General features: G+C 42.0%; 1 protein-coding gene across 3 annotated transcripts in view; it reads left to right on the plus strand.

Moving 5' to 3' along the window:
• TGFBR3 (transforming growth factor beta receptor 3) overlaps nt 1–17,444 on the plus strand; it is a 137,172-nt gene that overhangs the window by 86,353 nt on the left and 33,375 nt on the right. For all 3 annotated transcript variants that reach the window (XM_035123643.2, XM_035123646.2, XM_035123645.2), the window contains exons 5-8: nt 8,364–8,547; nt 12,171–12,339; nt 13,664–13,811; nt 16,958–17,147. In XM_035123643.2, the coding sequence (XP_034979534.2) occupies nt 8,364–8,547; nt 12,171–12,339; nt 13,664–13,811; nt 16,958–17,147 (691 nt within the window). The remainder of the gene's footprint in view (nt 1–8,363; nt 8,548–12,170; nt 12,340–13,663; nt 13,812–16,957; nt 17,148–17,444) is intronic.

Here is a 17,444-nt window from a genome sequence, read left to right on the forward strand (position 1 = left end):
TGAGACTCTGGCCACTTGTTGCACTAAGAGCTATGGCTCTTCAAAAGAGAGGTGCAGGGACCATGTCACTTGTTGGATCAACGTCTTAGCTTGAGTTTAGCCATGCGCCAATACCTCTTTACACACATTCCTTTGTGCAACCTGAACTTTTCCTGTGCACTGATTTGATTTATACGTTAAAACCTTTGACAGAAACTCAATCTGTAGTTCAAGTTCTTTGCCTACCAGTGAGGGCCAGGACACTTGGAACTGCCACAGAATGACTTTTTAAAAACTTTATGAATGAAAATATATTGATCCGTTTCCATGTTAGAGTCTCGCTTATAGTAGCAGTCCTCCCTTTATTCTTTTCTTTACACCCCAACAGATGCTTCTTCCTGGGGAGTCGTACACATTACCGTAGTTGTTGAGGTAATCAGACCTGGATAAGCCTTTCTTATTTAATTCATGTGGAATTCCAAGTTACCACATCTACATTCATTTTGCATGAGAGGTGGCAAAAGCTTTAACAACTTCAAATTGCAACACTTAGAATAAAAAAAAATCTAGCTTGCTTGGCCTTTCAGATACAGCAAAGTCCAGTCTATGTGCCTCAGTTATTGGAAACTGGCCAATCCAAGGAGATGTCACAATTCCTTGTGGGTAAGGAGAAGTTACCTACAGAATTGTTGGAAATCAAACCTGGTTTCAGCAGCAATCGTGTCTTGGGGGAGGGAAAATGCATTTTAGAAACCTCGTTGCCACGGTTAGCTGAAAAGCTCAAGCCGCTTCAGAGGAATGGAGAATAAAATATAAGAATAATTCCAGTATACAATTGGGAGCGAAGCGTAGCATAGTTTGAAAGACAAACCCTTTCACCCTGTGTCCGTTTTTAAAGTGTGTGTCTCTGCTGTAACACAGGTGGAGCTGAAGCTGCACACAGCAGCAGAGGGGGATGACAAAGACTTGTCAAATGTTGGAAGCACCAAGAAGAGCAGGAAGTCCCCAGTCAGCAGAGGTGTTAAGTGCATCAGCTGAATTGAGGGAGACATCTGGCAGTAGGAAGAATACATATTGCCCCCAAAATTGTACATATGAAGCCCATCAATTCTGGTCGGGTTGTGAGACTCTTAAGATCATTTTAGTCACTTTATTTCTTTGTAACTCTTCCATTTTGGGGTAACTACTTAGCAATGCTCTGTTTGCATAGTTAATAGGTCATGTTTTGAGAGCACAGCATCTCACAGGTATTAGGCATATGTTAACAAAATGAATAAGAAGCACAGACATACTTACAATCTCATATAACTAGCTAAAGAGGTACCCATGGAGCTAAGAAGAGAGTTTGTGTAGAAGGACTGCTGTTAACGTGTAGCTTTTATCCTGTTAGTCATGTTCAATGGAATCCATTTTTCCCCAGTGGATTAATATTTTCAAAGACCAGCCAAAGGTTTCTGATGCATAGATTTTTGTGTCAGCAAAGACCAGCCAAAGTTCTCCGATTTAGAGAATTTCTCGTCTGCAAAGGGTCAGCTGCCTCATTTTGGGAAGGAGAACACTTTTGGCCGAAAGATTATTCTGAGAAGATCAAATGAGGCAATAGGAAAAAGAATAGGGAGGAAAAGCAGAATAGGGAGGTTCTTACATGAGCTGCTTCCTGTGTAAAAACTGCCCTTATCTGGAGCTCAGTGTGATGACTAGTGTGTGGTTACATTTGGTAGGTGCATCATGTGCTTAATTTAGAAAAGTGAAGCCTAAGTCATGGCAGATGGTGCCTCTATGGAGTTGGTTAAAGTGATTGGCAGAGACATTTTCATAACTCCAAGCCTTGGCACAGGGGTTGTTAGCCAGCCACCTGACTTGGCTAGGAGGTTCATTAACCTGTGACCCTGAAATTCAGGATCTCTCCCCCCCCCCAACTGATGCCAAAGTTTTGTGCTAGTTTTGTGCTGCCAACTGAACAAGGTTGGGTTTTGGGGTGTCCTTATGGCCCCCGGTTTGAGTGTCAGTTACTCAGTTTGGGGGGGTGGGGTGGCACGAAACACAGGGTTCACAGCACTAAACTAGCACAAAACTTTGGTATCAGTTTGGGAGGGGATCCTGAATTTTGGGGTCACAGGTTAATGATGCCTTGGATAGGTAGTCGGCAGGTGAACAGTGTGTGTACCTTCTGTGTGTCAACACAGGATCTTGCTGAATTAGAGAATGTTGGGCTCCAGCTGGGAAGTGAAATGTGTTAAAATTAAGAGCCCCAGCACACCATAGCAGGATTCCCTCTACTCTTTTGTTGTATAAGCTCCCTCATACCTGTTTACTTGGCAGGTAGGGGATCAAAGCAGTATGGGTAGGTGGGAAACGTAATTCCAGACACAAAACTTCCCACTGACTGCACTAGACCTGAATTTGAAAGTTCATTGAGATTGTGCTTCCATGCTGCAGAGTTCACAGGTCTCTCTGTCTCCTGCATCCCTCCATCCTGCAAAAAGGAAGTTTCATCCTCCCTCTGTTGCTGCAGATTTCCAAGTTTGCATCCAGTGCAAAGTTCTCTATCTCTCTCCCAGCACATGGTTTTAAAACGGCATACTCTTGGGGTGATAGCCTAACTATGAGATTCACAAAATAATTCCCTGAGCCATTAGTTAGTTTCTTTGTTCAAGCAGGTATTCTGAAATGCTCCTCTGCCATCATGTGATATCCTCCTCGCCTCTTGTCAAAAGGTGCTCAGGAGCTTAGCCAGTCCCTAAGCACCTTCCTGTTATTTCAGGCAAGTCCAGTTGTTGGCTTTGGAATGCTACCTTCGCAATTCACGTGTACCTTCACGTCCTGGATACTTCGAGAGCAGCCTCACTCTCCTGAAGCAGATCCGTTCTATAGAGGAAGCAGTTAACGTTTGATGAAAAGTGGTGAAACAAAAGTGACGGCTGCCTTTTCTTTCCCTCTCTGGAAGAGCTTCTTGAACTCAGTCCAAAGAAAATAACGTGCTTGGCTCATTGAATGTAGCCTTAAGCCCTCATAGTAAAACTTTGAGACCTGGCAGGCACAGCAGAGTCCTACTTTGCTCTTGCTTCCTCTGCTTGATTTCAGACTGCAACACTTTTTTTAAAAAAAGCAAACCATATGAAGCTTTAATTAATTAGCATCAGTTAACCTGTAATTCCAGGTTGGAAGCAGCAGCACCGAGCCACACTGACTGTGCATGCAGGAGTTTTTTCTCTCTTCTCCTTAGTCTTAAAGGGCAGGTGGCCCTTTAAATAGGGTGAAAGGAGAGGATCATGTGCTCAGTCAGTATGTTGCAGTGCTGTACTTACAGGCCAAAACCCAATAGTTCCTTCTGCCAATCTTATCTTTAAATAGACAGGGCAGGTACTTGGGATGCCATGTCAATGATGGGCAGCCAAGGGTGAGAAGCAGTGCAGGTAAACGAAGCAAGAGATGAGTAATTATCCCACAGAATTATTATTTCCAAGGGAGACTTAATCCTCCAAATGGTAGGCAGAAAGTCCTAGCAAAATAACTAGAGCTTGCTCACTTAGCTTGGAAATAACTTTGCCAAAATGCACCCTCAGATTTCAAGCACTGAAGAATACACTACTCGAGAGAACACACCAAACTGATTGCGGCATCTGATTTGTAAAAGGCAGCTCTTCTAGGCAGCAGCAAAACAAATATTTCAGTTTTGCTTTCCAAATGGACCGCGTGGTTCCTTCTGTATGCTCTCTGTGAAGAGGCGTAGGCTCGGGTAACATAATACAACGCAAATGTTAGATGGCAGTTTGTTAAAACCTTGTTTGCTCTCATGGATTTCCCAATACAGGATCAAGCTGTTATTATTGATGTGTGGTTTATGTAGCCAGCATAACTCCCTCGGAGCCTCAGGCTGTAGCCGCATGTAGCCTGGATCTCTGGATGCCTTAAGGCTACTACTTGATTTGTTTGCTTTCTGTCTGATGCTGTAGCAGAATTTGGACGGACATGCTCAATTGTTGGGAGCTGCCAGGTCTAAACTAGAAAGCCGTGGGCCTGTGCATAGCTACTGTGTGTGGTTAGCTGTCAGGGCTTCAGCTTTGAGCAAATCCCCTAGACGGTAAAGGGCTGAGGTTCTGGACCGACTCTGTGTACTCAGGCTAGACTCTTCTCAGGAGGACGGACTATAAAAGACTTCTTCTTTATGGTGGAACTTTGGCTGATCAGCCACCATCTCTCTGGCAGGTTCCAACTTGACTGTTGTCTATGGATCAGTTTGAACAACAGCCCCCTTCCCCAAATACACATTCTCATAAACTTTGTGTTTGGGGTATTTCCGATGCCAAAATGCGTGGTAGGGAAAACCATGCATGCTTCCCACCCACCCCCCTCCTGTTATAGGAAAGGCTTCCTACATGATAAAAGTCCTGGAATATGTGGAATTGAAACAAAAGCTAAAATAATTATAAAAAGGAAGAAGTGTTACCACCATGTTTCAGTGGGGAGCCCCTTGAAGCTGCAGATGAAGCAGGTTGATGCATGTTGCATACCTGGCAGTTCTCTTTGTTGGGATGTAGACTTGCACGTACCTGTTCCTGCCATGTTGTCTTCAGGCGTACTTATTATTTCTCCCCACCACGACTCCCCAGTACTGCAGTTCCTTCACAGACCCCCACACCTGATGGCAGCTACAGAAAATGAATGGTTCACCAAGGCTTCCATTCCAGAGATCTCTCCGTAAGTGGAGAAATGTTCACACCACACGTTGTCAGGGCTTAAGAAAGACGTGTTGAGACTACCGGGTGATGCAGTGCCAGAAGATGGTTTAATGAAATGTAAAACAGTGACATTTGGAGCCCTTGCTTTATAGAAGACAGGGTATACTTATGTAGCGCCCCTTGTTAAAATGATGCATGAAGCATTACATCGAATAGATTTTTTTTAAAATGACATGTTTTATGGTGGTCGCATGACCAGCGGCAACAAATGAAAGGAATCTTCGAGAGTTGAAACAGAGGTTAGTTTAAAGTTTTTGGAACTATTCTGGCAGGAGGCGAAGGGTTCTTAAGCTGCTTTCTGTGATTTGTCTGGGTGAAATGAACTCTTGGGATAAGAGGCATCTCTTCACAAGACAAGCTGTACAATAGGGCCCCAGTGGAGACGACCCATAATAATAGAATGCTGGATTATTATTTTTTAAAAATATGTTCACCAGTGAAAGCTCTGAGCAGGATTGGTCATATTTGGTCATTCTGTGCCTAGTATAGAATTGGGAGTATTTCACACTTGACATTTTTCTTATGCTCAGGGTCAAGCTATACTTTACAAATGCGTGTAATGTGCAACATCATTTTTCGTTGTGCGTGTTTAATTACAGCTGAGTTGGGAGCCCAATTTGTCATCAGGATTGCAGCACACAGAGAGCAGAGATTTATCCCTTCCTTCCCCAGCTATGAACACCACCCACAAGCATGGCTACAAAGCTTTTTAAAACAACAAAAAAACTTTCCTTTGCTTCAGTTTATGGGCATTTGTAAATAATAGCCATAAGGTCAGACAAAATAGCAGAGTGATAATATGCATTAAAGAGGTGGGGTAAAAATTATTAATTATTAACCAAACAAACATAAATCGTAAAAATGCATATTCTGGGACATCATTTGTGAATGATAGATATCCATTTTTAATGGCTGATGGTGTTAATTAAAAATTTAAATTGAAATATCACTTTAAACAAAACCTAGCTTTTAATTGTGTGGAACTATTTTGTGCTACAGCAACATCCAACTTTTTTACAGTTAAAAAGTACCCTGCAGTTTTGTGTAAACAATGCTTTACTGAAATGTATCTATTGTTTAAGGCTACATCTGTGTTTTTCCAGATGGAGTCAGCCAAGTGTTTTCAAATCTGTTTGCAACATGTTGTTGTTTGGAACAATACACGGTTGACATAGTTGTCCGGGAGATACTGTATTTGCAACTGCCGCGGCAAGTCAATTGGTCAGGGTGCTTAAGAAAATGTGTCTTCTGAAACAATCACATCCCTCTGTCTTCCTTTGTCACTTCTGTGCTCTGCTCGAACATAACAGGTCCAACTTTCCCACTGGAATAAGTTTCCTATGATGCAATCCTTCACTCTGTGAGATTTAACAAGATGAAAGACAACTTATCTATTTTCCTATATTTTCTTCCTCCAAGATAGGATGGAGCTGGATTGAACAGCTCATAAACCGCTGAAAACACAGGAAATGAGCTCCCAGTATAGCTTTTAAAATAGATAACCTGTGTTCCCTGTGTATAACCTCCTTTGAATCCCATATCTGTGTTTAGTTTTTGAAGTAAGTGATCTGCAGAAGTGATAGTCAAGTTTTAGAGGGCTGCTCTGGTGCCCACTACCTCCCACTACTTTTTCAACCCTTTCTATTCTGATCCAGCTGTTTGCTTAATCCACTATGAGCTAAAGGTTAATACCATTCAAGGATCACCTTGCCGACAGAGATGTGAAGGAAGCGACACGCTAGGTAGGAAGCAGTGAAGCCCTCTTGTGTTGTCAGCAAAGCAACATATAGCCTAATTACCCTGTTTCTCCGAAAATAAGACGTAGCCATAAAATAAGCCATAGCAGGATTTTTAAGCATTCAAGGAATATAAGCCATACCCTGAAAATAAGCCATAGTGATAGGCAACTTAACCTTGTAGGTTAAACTGTACCATACTTAATTAAAAAAATAAGACATCCCCCGGAAATAAGCCATAGTGTTGTTGTTTTTAGGAAAAATAAATATAAGACGGTATCTTATTTTTGGAGAAACACGGTAGGGCAGGAGTCCCCAAACTAAGGCCTGGGGGCCGGATGTGGCCCAATCGCCTTCTCAATCCGGCCCGCGGACGGTCCGGGAATCAGCATGTTTTTACATGAGTAGAATGTGTCCTTTTATTTAAAATGCATCACTGGGTTATTTGTGGGGCATAGGAATTGGTACATATTTCCCCCCCCCAAATATAGTCCAGCCCCCCACAAGGTCTGAGGGACAGTGGACCGGCCCCCTGCTGAAAAAGTTTGCTGACCCCTGCGGTAGGGTCTTTCTGGCATATCTATGCCATCCAAAAAATTCTCTGCGAGTGGGCATCAAAATGTGATTCAATATAAGCCATTGTGAGTGGTGCACACAGAGGCAAAAAATACCTCCTAGCTTCACATATATGCTAATGAAGTCTGAGGTGATGGTGACTTACCACGAAAGGGATTTTGGATTCACGGTGAATAGGTCAATGAAAATGTCAACACAGCTGTGAAAAAGGTGAATTCCATGTTAGGAATCTTTAGGAAAGGGACTGAACATTGCCGCTATCATAATGCTTTTATACAAAACCATGGTTTACTTAGATACTATTGTCATGTTCTGGCCTGGTGCCGTATCCCATGAAGAATGCCGGTGAGGTTAGAAATTGCAGGACCACAAATAGTAAACAACTTGCTCCAACAAAGGTTGAGGGCAAACCGAGCCATTTTAAGCTCTTGCTCTCAGACTACCTCTCTCAGGCTCTACCCCATTGCTGCTAACCTTAGATTCCTAAAGGGTCAACCCTCTGTCCTGAAGACTGGTGCTCCTCCATTGTATACCTTCCCAGCTGGTGTGCTGCCAGACAATGAGGTCCTGTGCAAGGCTCCTTAGTCCCAAGGGAAGAGTCCAGACTCTGGCCCTTAAGATATGGGAGTATTAGTGGTCTCTTGATCTCCAGCAGCAAGCTCTGGAGTCCTGTACCTGGTCTAGTTTCTTAGCAGGAGACTCTTCAGTCTCAGAGCCTTGATTGTTTCTGATGGGGAGCTAGATCTGTAGCTGATACTTTTCAAGTTCCATCCTCTTCTTTTGCATGTAGTTTTCATTACATCAGATACTGCTCAGATTCACAGTACCTTAAAGGCCTTCTGAAGTGGGATCTCCTGTGTCCCTTGAAGTAATGAGTGAAAATATCTTCTCTGAACCTTCTTTGTTGAGTAGTAAATGTGTGTTTTTGTTTTGTTCATTGGTTTAACCATATAGTGGAGGAAGGCCTATCAATCTCTAAATTTTTGGCTTACATATTTCAAACCCTTACACAACTTTGTTTTGGTCAAAGTAGCAGTGATAGTTTTTCCTATTTTCAATGGAGCCTCATCCATACAACTACACTTTTGTTCTTCATCACTGTCAACAAGACAAGGAGAATTCAATCTCACGTTCTTTGTTGTGATGTTCCATTGAACGTGAAAGCGCATTGTACAAATGGTTCACGGTATTGCCTGTTTAGCAGATGTTACGGAAAGAGCCCCTGTGAGAAACAGGTTTTGGTGTGACAGGTTTAAATGACTTTTTATGGGGGTGATAGTTCTGCAATCATGTGGATGTTGCATTAAAAGGGTGTTTCTATTCTCCTCAGGTATCAGCAGGTTCCATTGTGCAGTTTGAGAAAGAAAATTTCTCCTTGTCCGCAAAAATAGAGGAAAAACCTCTCCCTCAAGGAAATAAGCATCTGCTACAGTGGGCCCAAAAGGAATATGGGGCAGTAACATCTTTCACTGAACTCAAAATATCCAGGAACGTTTACATCAAAGTGGGTGAAGGTAAGTGTCTCCAAACTAGTAAGATTGTACATGGAGAATTGAATTGTATTCATGTCTGTTTTTGAGAAAGCATTCCCCCATACACAATCCTTCTTCATGTCACAGTGGCTGCAGACTCATTATTTGGATATTAGGACTGATCCTAGCTTCTTCCTTCCAATTTGCAATTTGTGACCACCAAGGCAGATTTCACCTTGAGCAATTCATACTAAAGGTATTATTAGTGTGATGTCAGTCTTCAGTTAGCTACCATATTGCATTGTTGCCTGTACTTTTCTGCCCGTTCAGGTCAGCTGGTCTTTCCCTTTTATTTGTCTACTCTCACATTTATTCTGTAGCTTTTTCTGATTCGCCATTGCTCCTTCTGTCTTCCTACAAAAACTCTGTTGCACAGAAGGATTTCACAAAGTATTAATTAGTTAACAATAGTTTGAAATCCACTACAATTAACTTATTGTTCCAGTTTCAGAGCTGAAACTTTATCTCCTTTCAACATTTGATAGCTCCTGGACAGTAATCCCTTTGGTTCTCCATTAAACCTTTTCAAAAATGAGTTCCAGCGGGGAAGAAATCTTACCTCTGATGTATAGCCCTTGGCAATAATAATTTGTTGAGGAAAGCTGATACATGATGAATGGTTCTGATATATTCATAAAGAGTGTCCTCACATTGTCAAGCCAAAAGCACTTGAGATTGCTCCAACTTTGGATCGTGTTGGCTGGAAATCTGATAGCAACACCTAATTTGTATAGAATGAAGCAAAACACTCTCATCCCTATTAAGACAAAGGTGTGACTCAAAGAAACTAGTAGGGTTCAGTATACAGGTCTTGGTTGCGGGCAAGTAAGCTGGCAGCATACATAGAAGACAGGTATCTATTACTGTATTTACATCACACAATTCTAGTGCATTCTCTGGCAATTGTTCCTCCTTATGTCTTCCTATCCAAATCAGATACCATGCTGTTTACCATTCCTTACATACTATGATAGGAACTTCAATTCAGTGCAATAAAGGAAGCCATTTAGCTCAGTCTTGTCTATGCTGATTGGCAGCAGCTCTCCAGCGTTTCCCAGCCCTACCTGGAGGTACCAGGGATTGGACTTGGGACATTTTAGATATACAACATGTGCTTTTCCTAGGGTTGCCATATTTCAAAAAGTGGAAATCCAGTCAGAAAAGTTGTTGAGATTTTCCCGGACATTTCAGTGATTTATGCCCAGACACTGTTTCTGATGGCCAAATCCCAGCTATGTCTGGGGAATTATGGGCATTTGGCAACCCTAGATTTACCACTGAGCTGTGAGTCTGCCCTACAGGTTGGCTAAACGGTATGGAAGTTAGAAAATATCAGCAATATTTGATCTCAAAGAGTTTAAATGAACAATTGAAAGAAACTGAAATGCTGTCGAGACCCTTGCTTGCTGTTGACAGTATCAGAAGAGTTTTCTGAAACACAAATGCAGGAACTCTTTCTGTTTTTTTAACGATTCACCTTAGAACCTGTGTTCCTCTTTCTGGAGAACTGGTTGGTAAGCTATTTCTCAGTTTAACAATAATGACATTACTAGTTCTGGCGAATTACATTTGCATGGCATCTTTATGTACGTTAGTTTGAGTTCAGCATGGACAACCTCGGGATCACTTTCCCTCATTTGTGTGGGAGGAGTTGGCAGAATCGTGACTGCTTTTGCATCCCATCTGGCAGGCTATTTAACAGATGTTTGAGGAGTGCTCCGTCAAGCTGCGCAAATAGATTTCATCTCTCATAGTTCACATAGAAGGATCCTCTAGAGAAGAAGGCAAAGTGAGCATTCAGATACCGTTTAGTATGGCAAGGGATCAGGGGGGGAAACACCCCTTGCCATTAATGCCTTTAATATACATATCGATGATGCAACTACACTTGGGAATACTGTGTACAGATCTGTTCGCTGAGCCTAATAAATAAATGAATTGTGAAGTTGGAAAAGGTGCAGAGAAAGGCAACCAATCTGGTCCAGCAGCTGAAGCAATTTCCCTAGAGAAAGGATTGTAATGTTTGAGGCTTTTTGTTTATTTTAAAGAAAAGGTGGTGACATGATAGAATTGTATAGAATTGTGCATGTTGTAGAGAAAGTGGATAGAGGGAAGTTTACAGCCAGTCCTTCATCAATGATAATATTTTACTATAGGTTGTGGGTTTTTTAATGGTTAGGTGTTTAAAAAAAAAAAAAACCACAACCCACAACTGCAGCATGTTTAACTCAGATTCTGCACCAGGAAACACAGAATTTTGTAACTGAAATATATTATGCAAAAATTCATGTCTCAATTTTTGTTTGTGAAAGTATCACTTCTAAAGTAAAAAAAATGTGAATGAAATGAAATGCTGAAACTGAAAATATCAAGAAAAAAACTATTCTCACACTGTAATTATCACTGTTTTAGAAACTTGCCTTGGAGCATGAACAATAAAACAAAATTTGAGATGCAAGTAGAATTGCAGGACTTGTCAAACCACTGCTTTTATGAGCATTTTACAGACAGCTTTTGAACATTGCTGCAATTTATTATAATTTATTAACATCGTAGAGGGTTGTCAGCTGTGCACAAACGTACAGAAAGGTGTTAGAATGTGGTTCTGACCACAGAACAGCTACTTGAGAGTCTCACAGAACCTTACAATGAAGAATGGGGAGGTGTGGAGCAAAAGCTCAGGGGGTCAGGTTTGGGTTTTGTTTTTATGGGTTTTTTTTTTTTGCCTGATCAAGCCCCTGTCTAGGAAATGGTATAGCTTAGGATCCAGGGCAAGCCTCGCTTCGTCTCCACAATCAAGAGACAAGGTAATTGATGTGGCTGTGAAACCATGGTTTGACATGGGTTTGCAAACTATAGTTTGTTAACCATGGTTAACTACTACATGCTGTATGCACCCTTTATGTGCTTAGCTTAACGGGGACAAATTATTATTAGAGATGTGTCCAAAAATCCATTTGAGTAAGGTACTTTGCCCTCTGAGCTGGGCACAGTTCAAAGTAGGATTTTGCACCCTTTCCCTATCACTTCCCTGTCAATCCCCTCCCCGCAACCTCTTTTCCCAGGTAAGGAAAAAGGCCTTACCTTGGGGAGGTAATAACAAGTGATGGAAGATCCACTTCCACACAGGAACAACCCCATAAGCTCTCTCCTTTGCTGCAAATGATGTCCTGCTAGGTATCATAGAGCTTGTACCGGTAGTTAGAAAACCAAAGACTAAGACTTTTGAACTCCCAGGCGGAAATTATGCTTAACCCCATCTCAAAGGAAGATGGACCTGCCTTAGAATGAGCTCATGGTGTTTTTTTTTATTGCGAGGAGTTGACATTTCTTTCTCCCACCTCCCATTTGAAGTCTTGCACTATTCCCAGTCAACATGGTTAAGCATTATTCCTGCCTTGGGCCTTTCTGCTCATATGGCAATTCTAAGCCATTTCAGGCCACAATGAAAGGAACAATGGAATCAAGGGAGTGCAATAATAGCCTTGGTGAATGGGAAGCCCTTGAGCTAGGATCCAGCGGGGAAGGGCACATGGTAGCTTTAACCTTTACAACCATATTTGATCATCTAAGGATGATTTGTTTTATTTCTTCTTCTTTTTTAGATCAGTTTTTTCCTGCAACATGCAATATAGAGAAGAATTTTATTTCCTTGAACTACCTTGCGGGATACCTGCAACCCAAGGCAGCAGAAGGATGCATTGTCTCCAGCATGGATCAAGAAAGAGAAGTTCACATAATTGAACTAATCACACCAGACTCTAACCCATACAGGTAAAGTGCCCGTTCCTATTTCTCCAAGCCAAGAATATTGTTTATTTCAGCCCATCCTGCAGCTTTAAAGGAACAGATCCTCCGTCTATGAGAAAAGCAAAACTCTGAAAAGTTTATTTGATATAAATACTTTTAGATTGCGGCACTTTGAAACAGAAGTTTCAATATGGCTGTTATTTGGCACATGAGGGATATGAAAACAGGTTGTAGAATTTGTCTTCAGATTGGAAATCAATGTGGCAAATTTTATCAAGGTCAAAGAGGCTGCTACAGGGAGGGCAATAGCTCAGTCAGTTAGAGCGTGATGCTGATAGTGCCAAGATTGCCGGTTTGATCCCCGTATGGGACAGCTGCATATTCCTGCATTGCATGCAGTTGGACGAGATGATCCTCAGGGCCCCTTCCAACTCTATGATTTTATGATAAAGGTGGGCTCTGGCCTAAATATTTGAGAAGATACCTCAGTTGATCATGGGCTTACGGGTCTTGTTCAAGTGCTGCTTCACACCCCCTCACCCCCCCAACCCCATTATCAGGATCGTACACTGAAATACTCATTAACTTCTACCTCAGCAAGTATCGGAGGTTGGGGAACACAGGAGACCTCATCTCACTCTTCAGGAATAAAGGAAGCCCTTGGGAGGGCACTCCAAATTTGACACAAAGTGTCACGTGAAAAGAACAGATGCATTTACATTAAGTTTCCATTATCCTAAAGATGAGCAGCAGGCTAAGCTAATAACTGCATTTTGAAAGTGTCCCATTCTTCATCACTGCCCAAACATACTTTGCTTTTTTGCACATTATTCCCCATTGTTTTCAAAGCTCAGCAGACAGATGCATTTCTCTCACTTATTATTCCATTTTTCCTTCCGTAGCAATGCTGCCAAGCTATAATTTTGAGGTACAATAAGGTGACATGTGCTCCAAATTAATGGAATAAATTGGATAGAAACGTCCATTTAAAATTTCCTGAAGAGATGGGGAAATAGCGGGGGTGGGAGAACAAGCTCCGAGTGGTTCTCTTTAACCAGCACCAAAGCAGTGGCAATGAGCAACCAGCAACCTCTAATTGAGAAAACAAAGCTGCTGCTGGACAGTAATTATTAGCCTAAAAAGCATTTTTGTTTCCATTGTTATGTAAAATTGTTTTAGCATGTGTGGCGTAACAGTCTGTTTTGCACATGTTGTACCGTCTGGGATAACCTCCAGCGTTTTAATCAGCTGGCCAGACACTGGAAACATGATGGATTGAAAGAAGGTTGATAGCTGGAAATTTCTGGCGTGCTGGGGCCTCACTCTTTTTTTTATTTTCCACAACCAGTGCTTTCCAGGTGGATATCATCATTGACATTCGACCATCTCGGCCAGACACCACACTTGTCAGGGATCTTGTACTTATCCTCAAGTGCAGAAAGTCTGTCAACTGGGTCATCAAGTCACATGACGTGAAGGGGAAACTGGAAGCAATTGTAAGTAGATACGGCTTGTTGTAAGGGAGGCACGGGTGCTGTTAACAGCTTAGGCTTTTATGTGAAGAAGTGAGCACATGATAACAGACATCTTCTCTCAGTATCTCCTCAACTTTTGCTATTAATCCTGGTTGTTGGTTCTCCCCACCCATCCTGGGTACTGAGTGATGTGCTGCTCGATTAAGAGGTGGTGCATTGCATCTGTCACCAGTTCTATTTGTCTAGGAAAAAAAGATGCCGGAACTCACCATGAACGCCCCCCTTCTTTGTCTTATAATGGCAATGGCGCCCACCTGAGAGGTGCCGGGACTTTGATGCCCCATTCACGGGCTCCTTGGAAGTATTTTACTGGCCACCGTTGGAAACTGGATGCTAGACCTGATGTTTGATCAGTTCCAGCAGAGCTGCTTTTAACCTTCTTAATTAAGTTGTGCTTCCAATTATTTGTTTATTAGCTGGACCAGTTTCACTCTTCTGCAATTTTGCTCATGTTTTTTCACTCAGTGGAAATGGCAGGGGTCCTGAGAGGCAAAATTAAGTTGCCTGTAAAGAAAGTTGAAGGAGTTAATTTGAGTTGGTTGTGCTCTGATGTATAGAATCATAGGAAAGACTATAGACAGGAAAGTTCCATTTCTTTTAAGTTTTGAGGCAGCCTGTGATCTCCAGTTTCGGCTTGACTAAGGCTACAGCTCTAAGCATGCTTTTGTGTGGGATGCACCTTCAAGTACACACAAGATTTCACTGAAAGTTGTGGTCCGCTGCACACTTACCTTGGAGTGAGCCCCATTGGATGCAGTTCAACTTCATTTCACATGTAGGTGTGCACTATTGATCACATATAATTCTTAATTGCAAAGTGTACCCTGGTAGGAGCCTTGAGCCAACAGCTCAAGCAAAGGCTTACATTGATGCCCGTTTGGCTGAATAAGAAAGTATCTTATTCATCCCAGCCACAATTGATCATTGCTTGAAGGAGGTGCTATCAGCTCACCATGTAAAACAGAGAAGACTAGGGCAAAGGCGTCAAGCTGGGTAGAGATGAATCCAAATTTTGAGTTGCCTTTTTTACTTTCCAAATTTGTTTTGATTAGCCCTAAGCATCTACAAAAATACCAGTGGAAGATGAGAGATTTAAAAGATAAAATTCCAAATTCAAACTAACTGCATCTGACCAATAGGAAAATCCGTGTCTAGTTTGAGAATATGTATTTTTATTTTATATTCACGCGTCCCAACATTATGTGCCAGAATAGTGCCAGAACATAAACATAGACCCTGTATGCTCCTATTTGGATACATTAAATCTTAATGGGTCTATATGAATAGAGAGGGACACAGTCCTTTAAAACGGGCAGGTTCTAGTTTTGACAATTATATTCTGAAAAATATTTGTTCAGCTGTTTTATCTAACATTTAAAAGAGAGAGAGAGAGCAGGAAATCCGGAAAATTTAGGGATTGTCATAATCTCAGATCAATCCAAACTTGCCTGCTTATTTGAAACATGTGTAATAAAAATTGTATTCAGATTTGAGTCCACTCAAAAGATAGTATTTTGGGCAGAAACAGGGCAGGCAGGCACAGCTCAAGACCAGAAACTCCTCCTCCGCCCACTCCCCAAAAGGGGATTTGCTACCCTTTTTGTTAATGCATCTCCTTTCAGTACCACCTGCAGCAAACCATTCAAACACATAGAGATTTCAAGATTGCTTGGCGTCTTCTGTAGGAGCATCAAAGGAAGCTTTCAAACATGGGTTTTGAAAGGTTCCATTTCTTCTTCAGTTGACAATTCATATTGCTAACCTTAATCATCACAAAAATGCAAATTATTCAGTGCACAAAGAGTCAGGGAAGGCCTTTTTAGTATTTTGCGGGTTGATCCATGTCCTGATTCTTAAAAAAGAAAAAAGCATTTTGACATGGAAAGGATATCTTTTCCCTGCAGCTTTTACTCAATAAAGCTGACTTCTATATTCATCGCCCATAGGCTACGATTGGTGTTTACTATGTGCTAGAAAATACTGGCATCTTATGCAACAGTATATAGTTTATTGACTACTTAACATTGCTGTAGTTAAAATAAATTCAGTAATGGGCCTCCATATAGCCCATGTGTGTATGTAAGATTGTGGAGTGTCCACACTCCTTTTTAGCCACATCCACAATTCCATGCACCCCTGAAAGTCTGTCCAAGGGTGAATGTTGCCCTTGGAACCGGAAAAAGGTTGACCACCCCAGTGTAAAATCAAGGGCCAGTCTAAACATTTCAGTTGCCTAAGGAGGGCCGGTGTGAAGTTGAAACGTTTTCAGTGTAACATTTCCAAATTCGATTATCTTCTGGATGATCTTACATTACCCCTGAGATTACTGAGGGGTGTCAACTTGAATAAAATATTGTGGGGGGGGAGGTGAACACATTTGAATGGCCATGACCATTAACCTTGGGTGGGCCTGGCCCCCTCAAATATTTTATTGGGCGGGGGGGCTGAATGGATCTTGGCCCCTAGGAGCTGGCTCCTATGGGAGTACTAGTCCAACAACTTCTGGAAAACCCTTGACTCATCTAGCACATATTTCAGATTTGCTACATCCAGTAGCAGAGTAGAGGCCATCCATCCAATGAGCCCCTTAACATGTCATGACCATCAGTGGGACAATCCCAACATGGAAGTTGTTTCAGTTAGCCTCCATGTAATTTACGTTACATGTCAGCCTCTACGAGCCCTGGATATGCTTTAGCTCTTACAGCTACTTACAGTCCTTGTTATCCTTCCACATTATCAAGAACTTTTGTTCCTTATCTAAAAATCATTGTGTTGAGAAGCGGGGGGGGGGGGAGAAACAGGTTGTTGTCTTTTGAGATGACACAGTGGCTCTAAGTGATTATACTGTCCCAGCAAAGTGTGGGGATGGAGCCTCATTCATGGCAAACCTTTCACAGTTCTGTAGTGGGAAAAGATTTGGTCGTGTGGATGACAAATCAGTCTGCCTGGAAGAAAAGTTCGCTGCAGAAATGATGAAAAGAAGTTGTTGAAAGGAGTTCCTTTTCATGTTATTTTTTACCCCATGTTATTTTTTACCTGACATGATTTCACGAGACTTGGAAAAGCCTCATCCAGAATCCTAATGTTATCTCATTTCTGCGCAGGCAGCAAACAGTGTTGGCTTTGGAAAGGAAACGGAACGCTCAATGGTGATGACTAAAAACATATTTCCCAATATTCCCTCCTCTCATGAGAGTTTGATTACGTGGGCTTATGACCATGGCTACCATCCGGTTACTTCCTATACAAAAGCACCTGTTGCTAATAGGTTCCATCTACGCCTTGAGGACACTGGTAAGTCAGGAGGCTGGCTTCTATCAAGTATGCAGCAATTTTCCTGAATTCTTCTTGCTCCTTTTCCTCGCCTCAAGAGCCTTGGATTCACTAAAGCTTTGAGAGTTGTAATGGGAGATATGCTTTGATCAGGAGATACTAGGTTGAATCCAGACTTCCAGGGAGCAGAACCCCACCTACTGGGTGCTCCAAATTGGTGCTGGGGGCTGCAGGGGGAATGGGAAATTGGTGAAAATGGCCTCAAACCCCCTTTTCTCCAGTGGGAGCCTCTGCCAGATCGAAGACCCTTCTGCAAAC

This window comes from Zootoca vivipara, chromosome 7 (genome assembly GCF_963506605.1).
Source record: "Zootoca vivipara chromosome 7, rZooViv1.1, whole genome shotgun sequence".
In the NCBI taxonomy this organism is placed as follows: domain Eukaryota; kingdom Metazoa; phylum Chordata; class Lepidosauria; order Squamata; family Lacertidae; genus Zootoca; species Zootoca vivipara.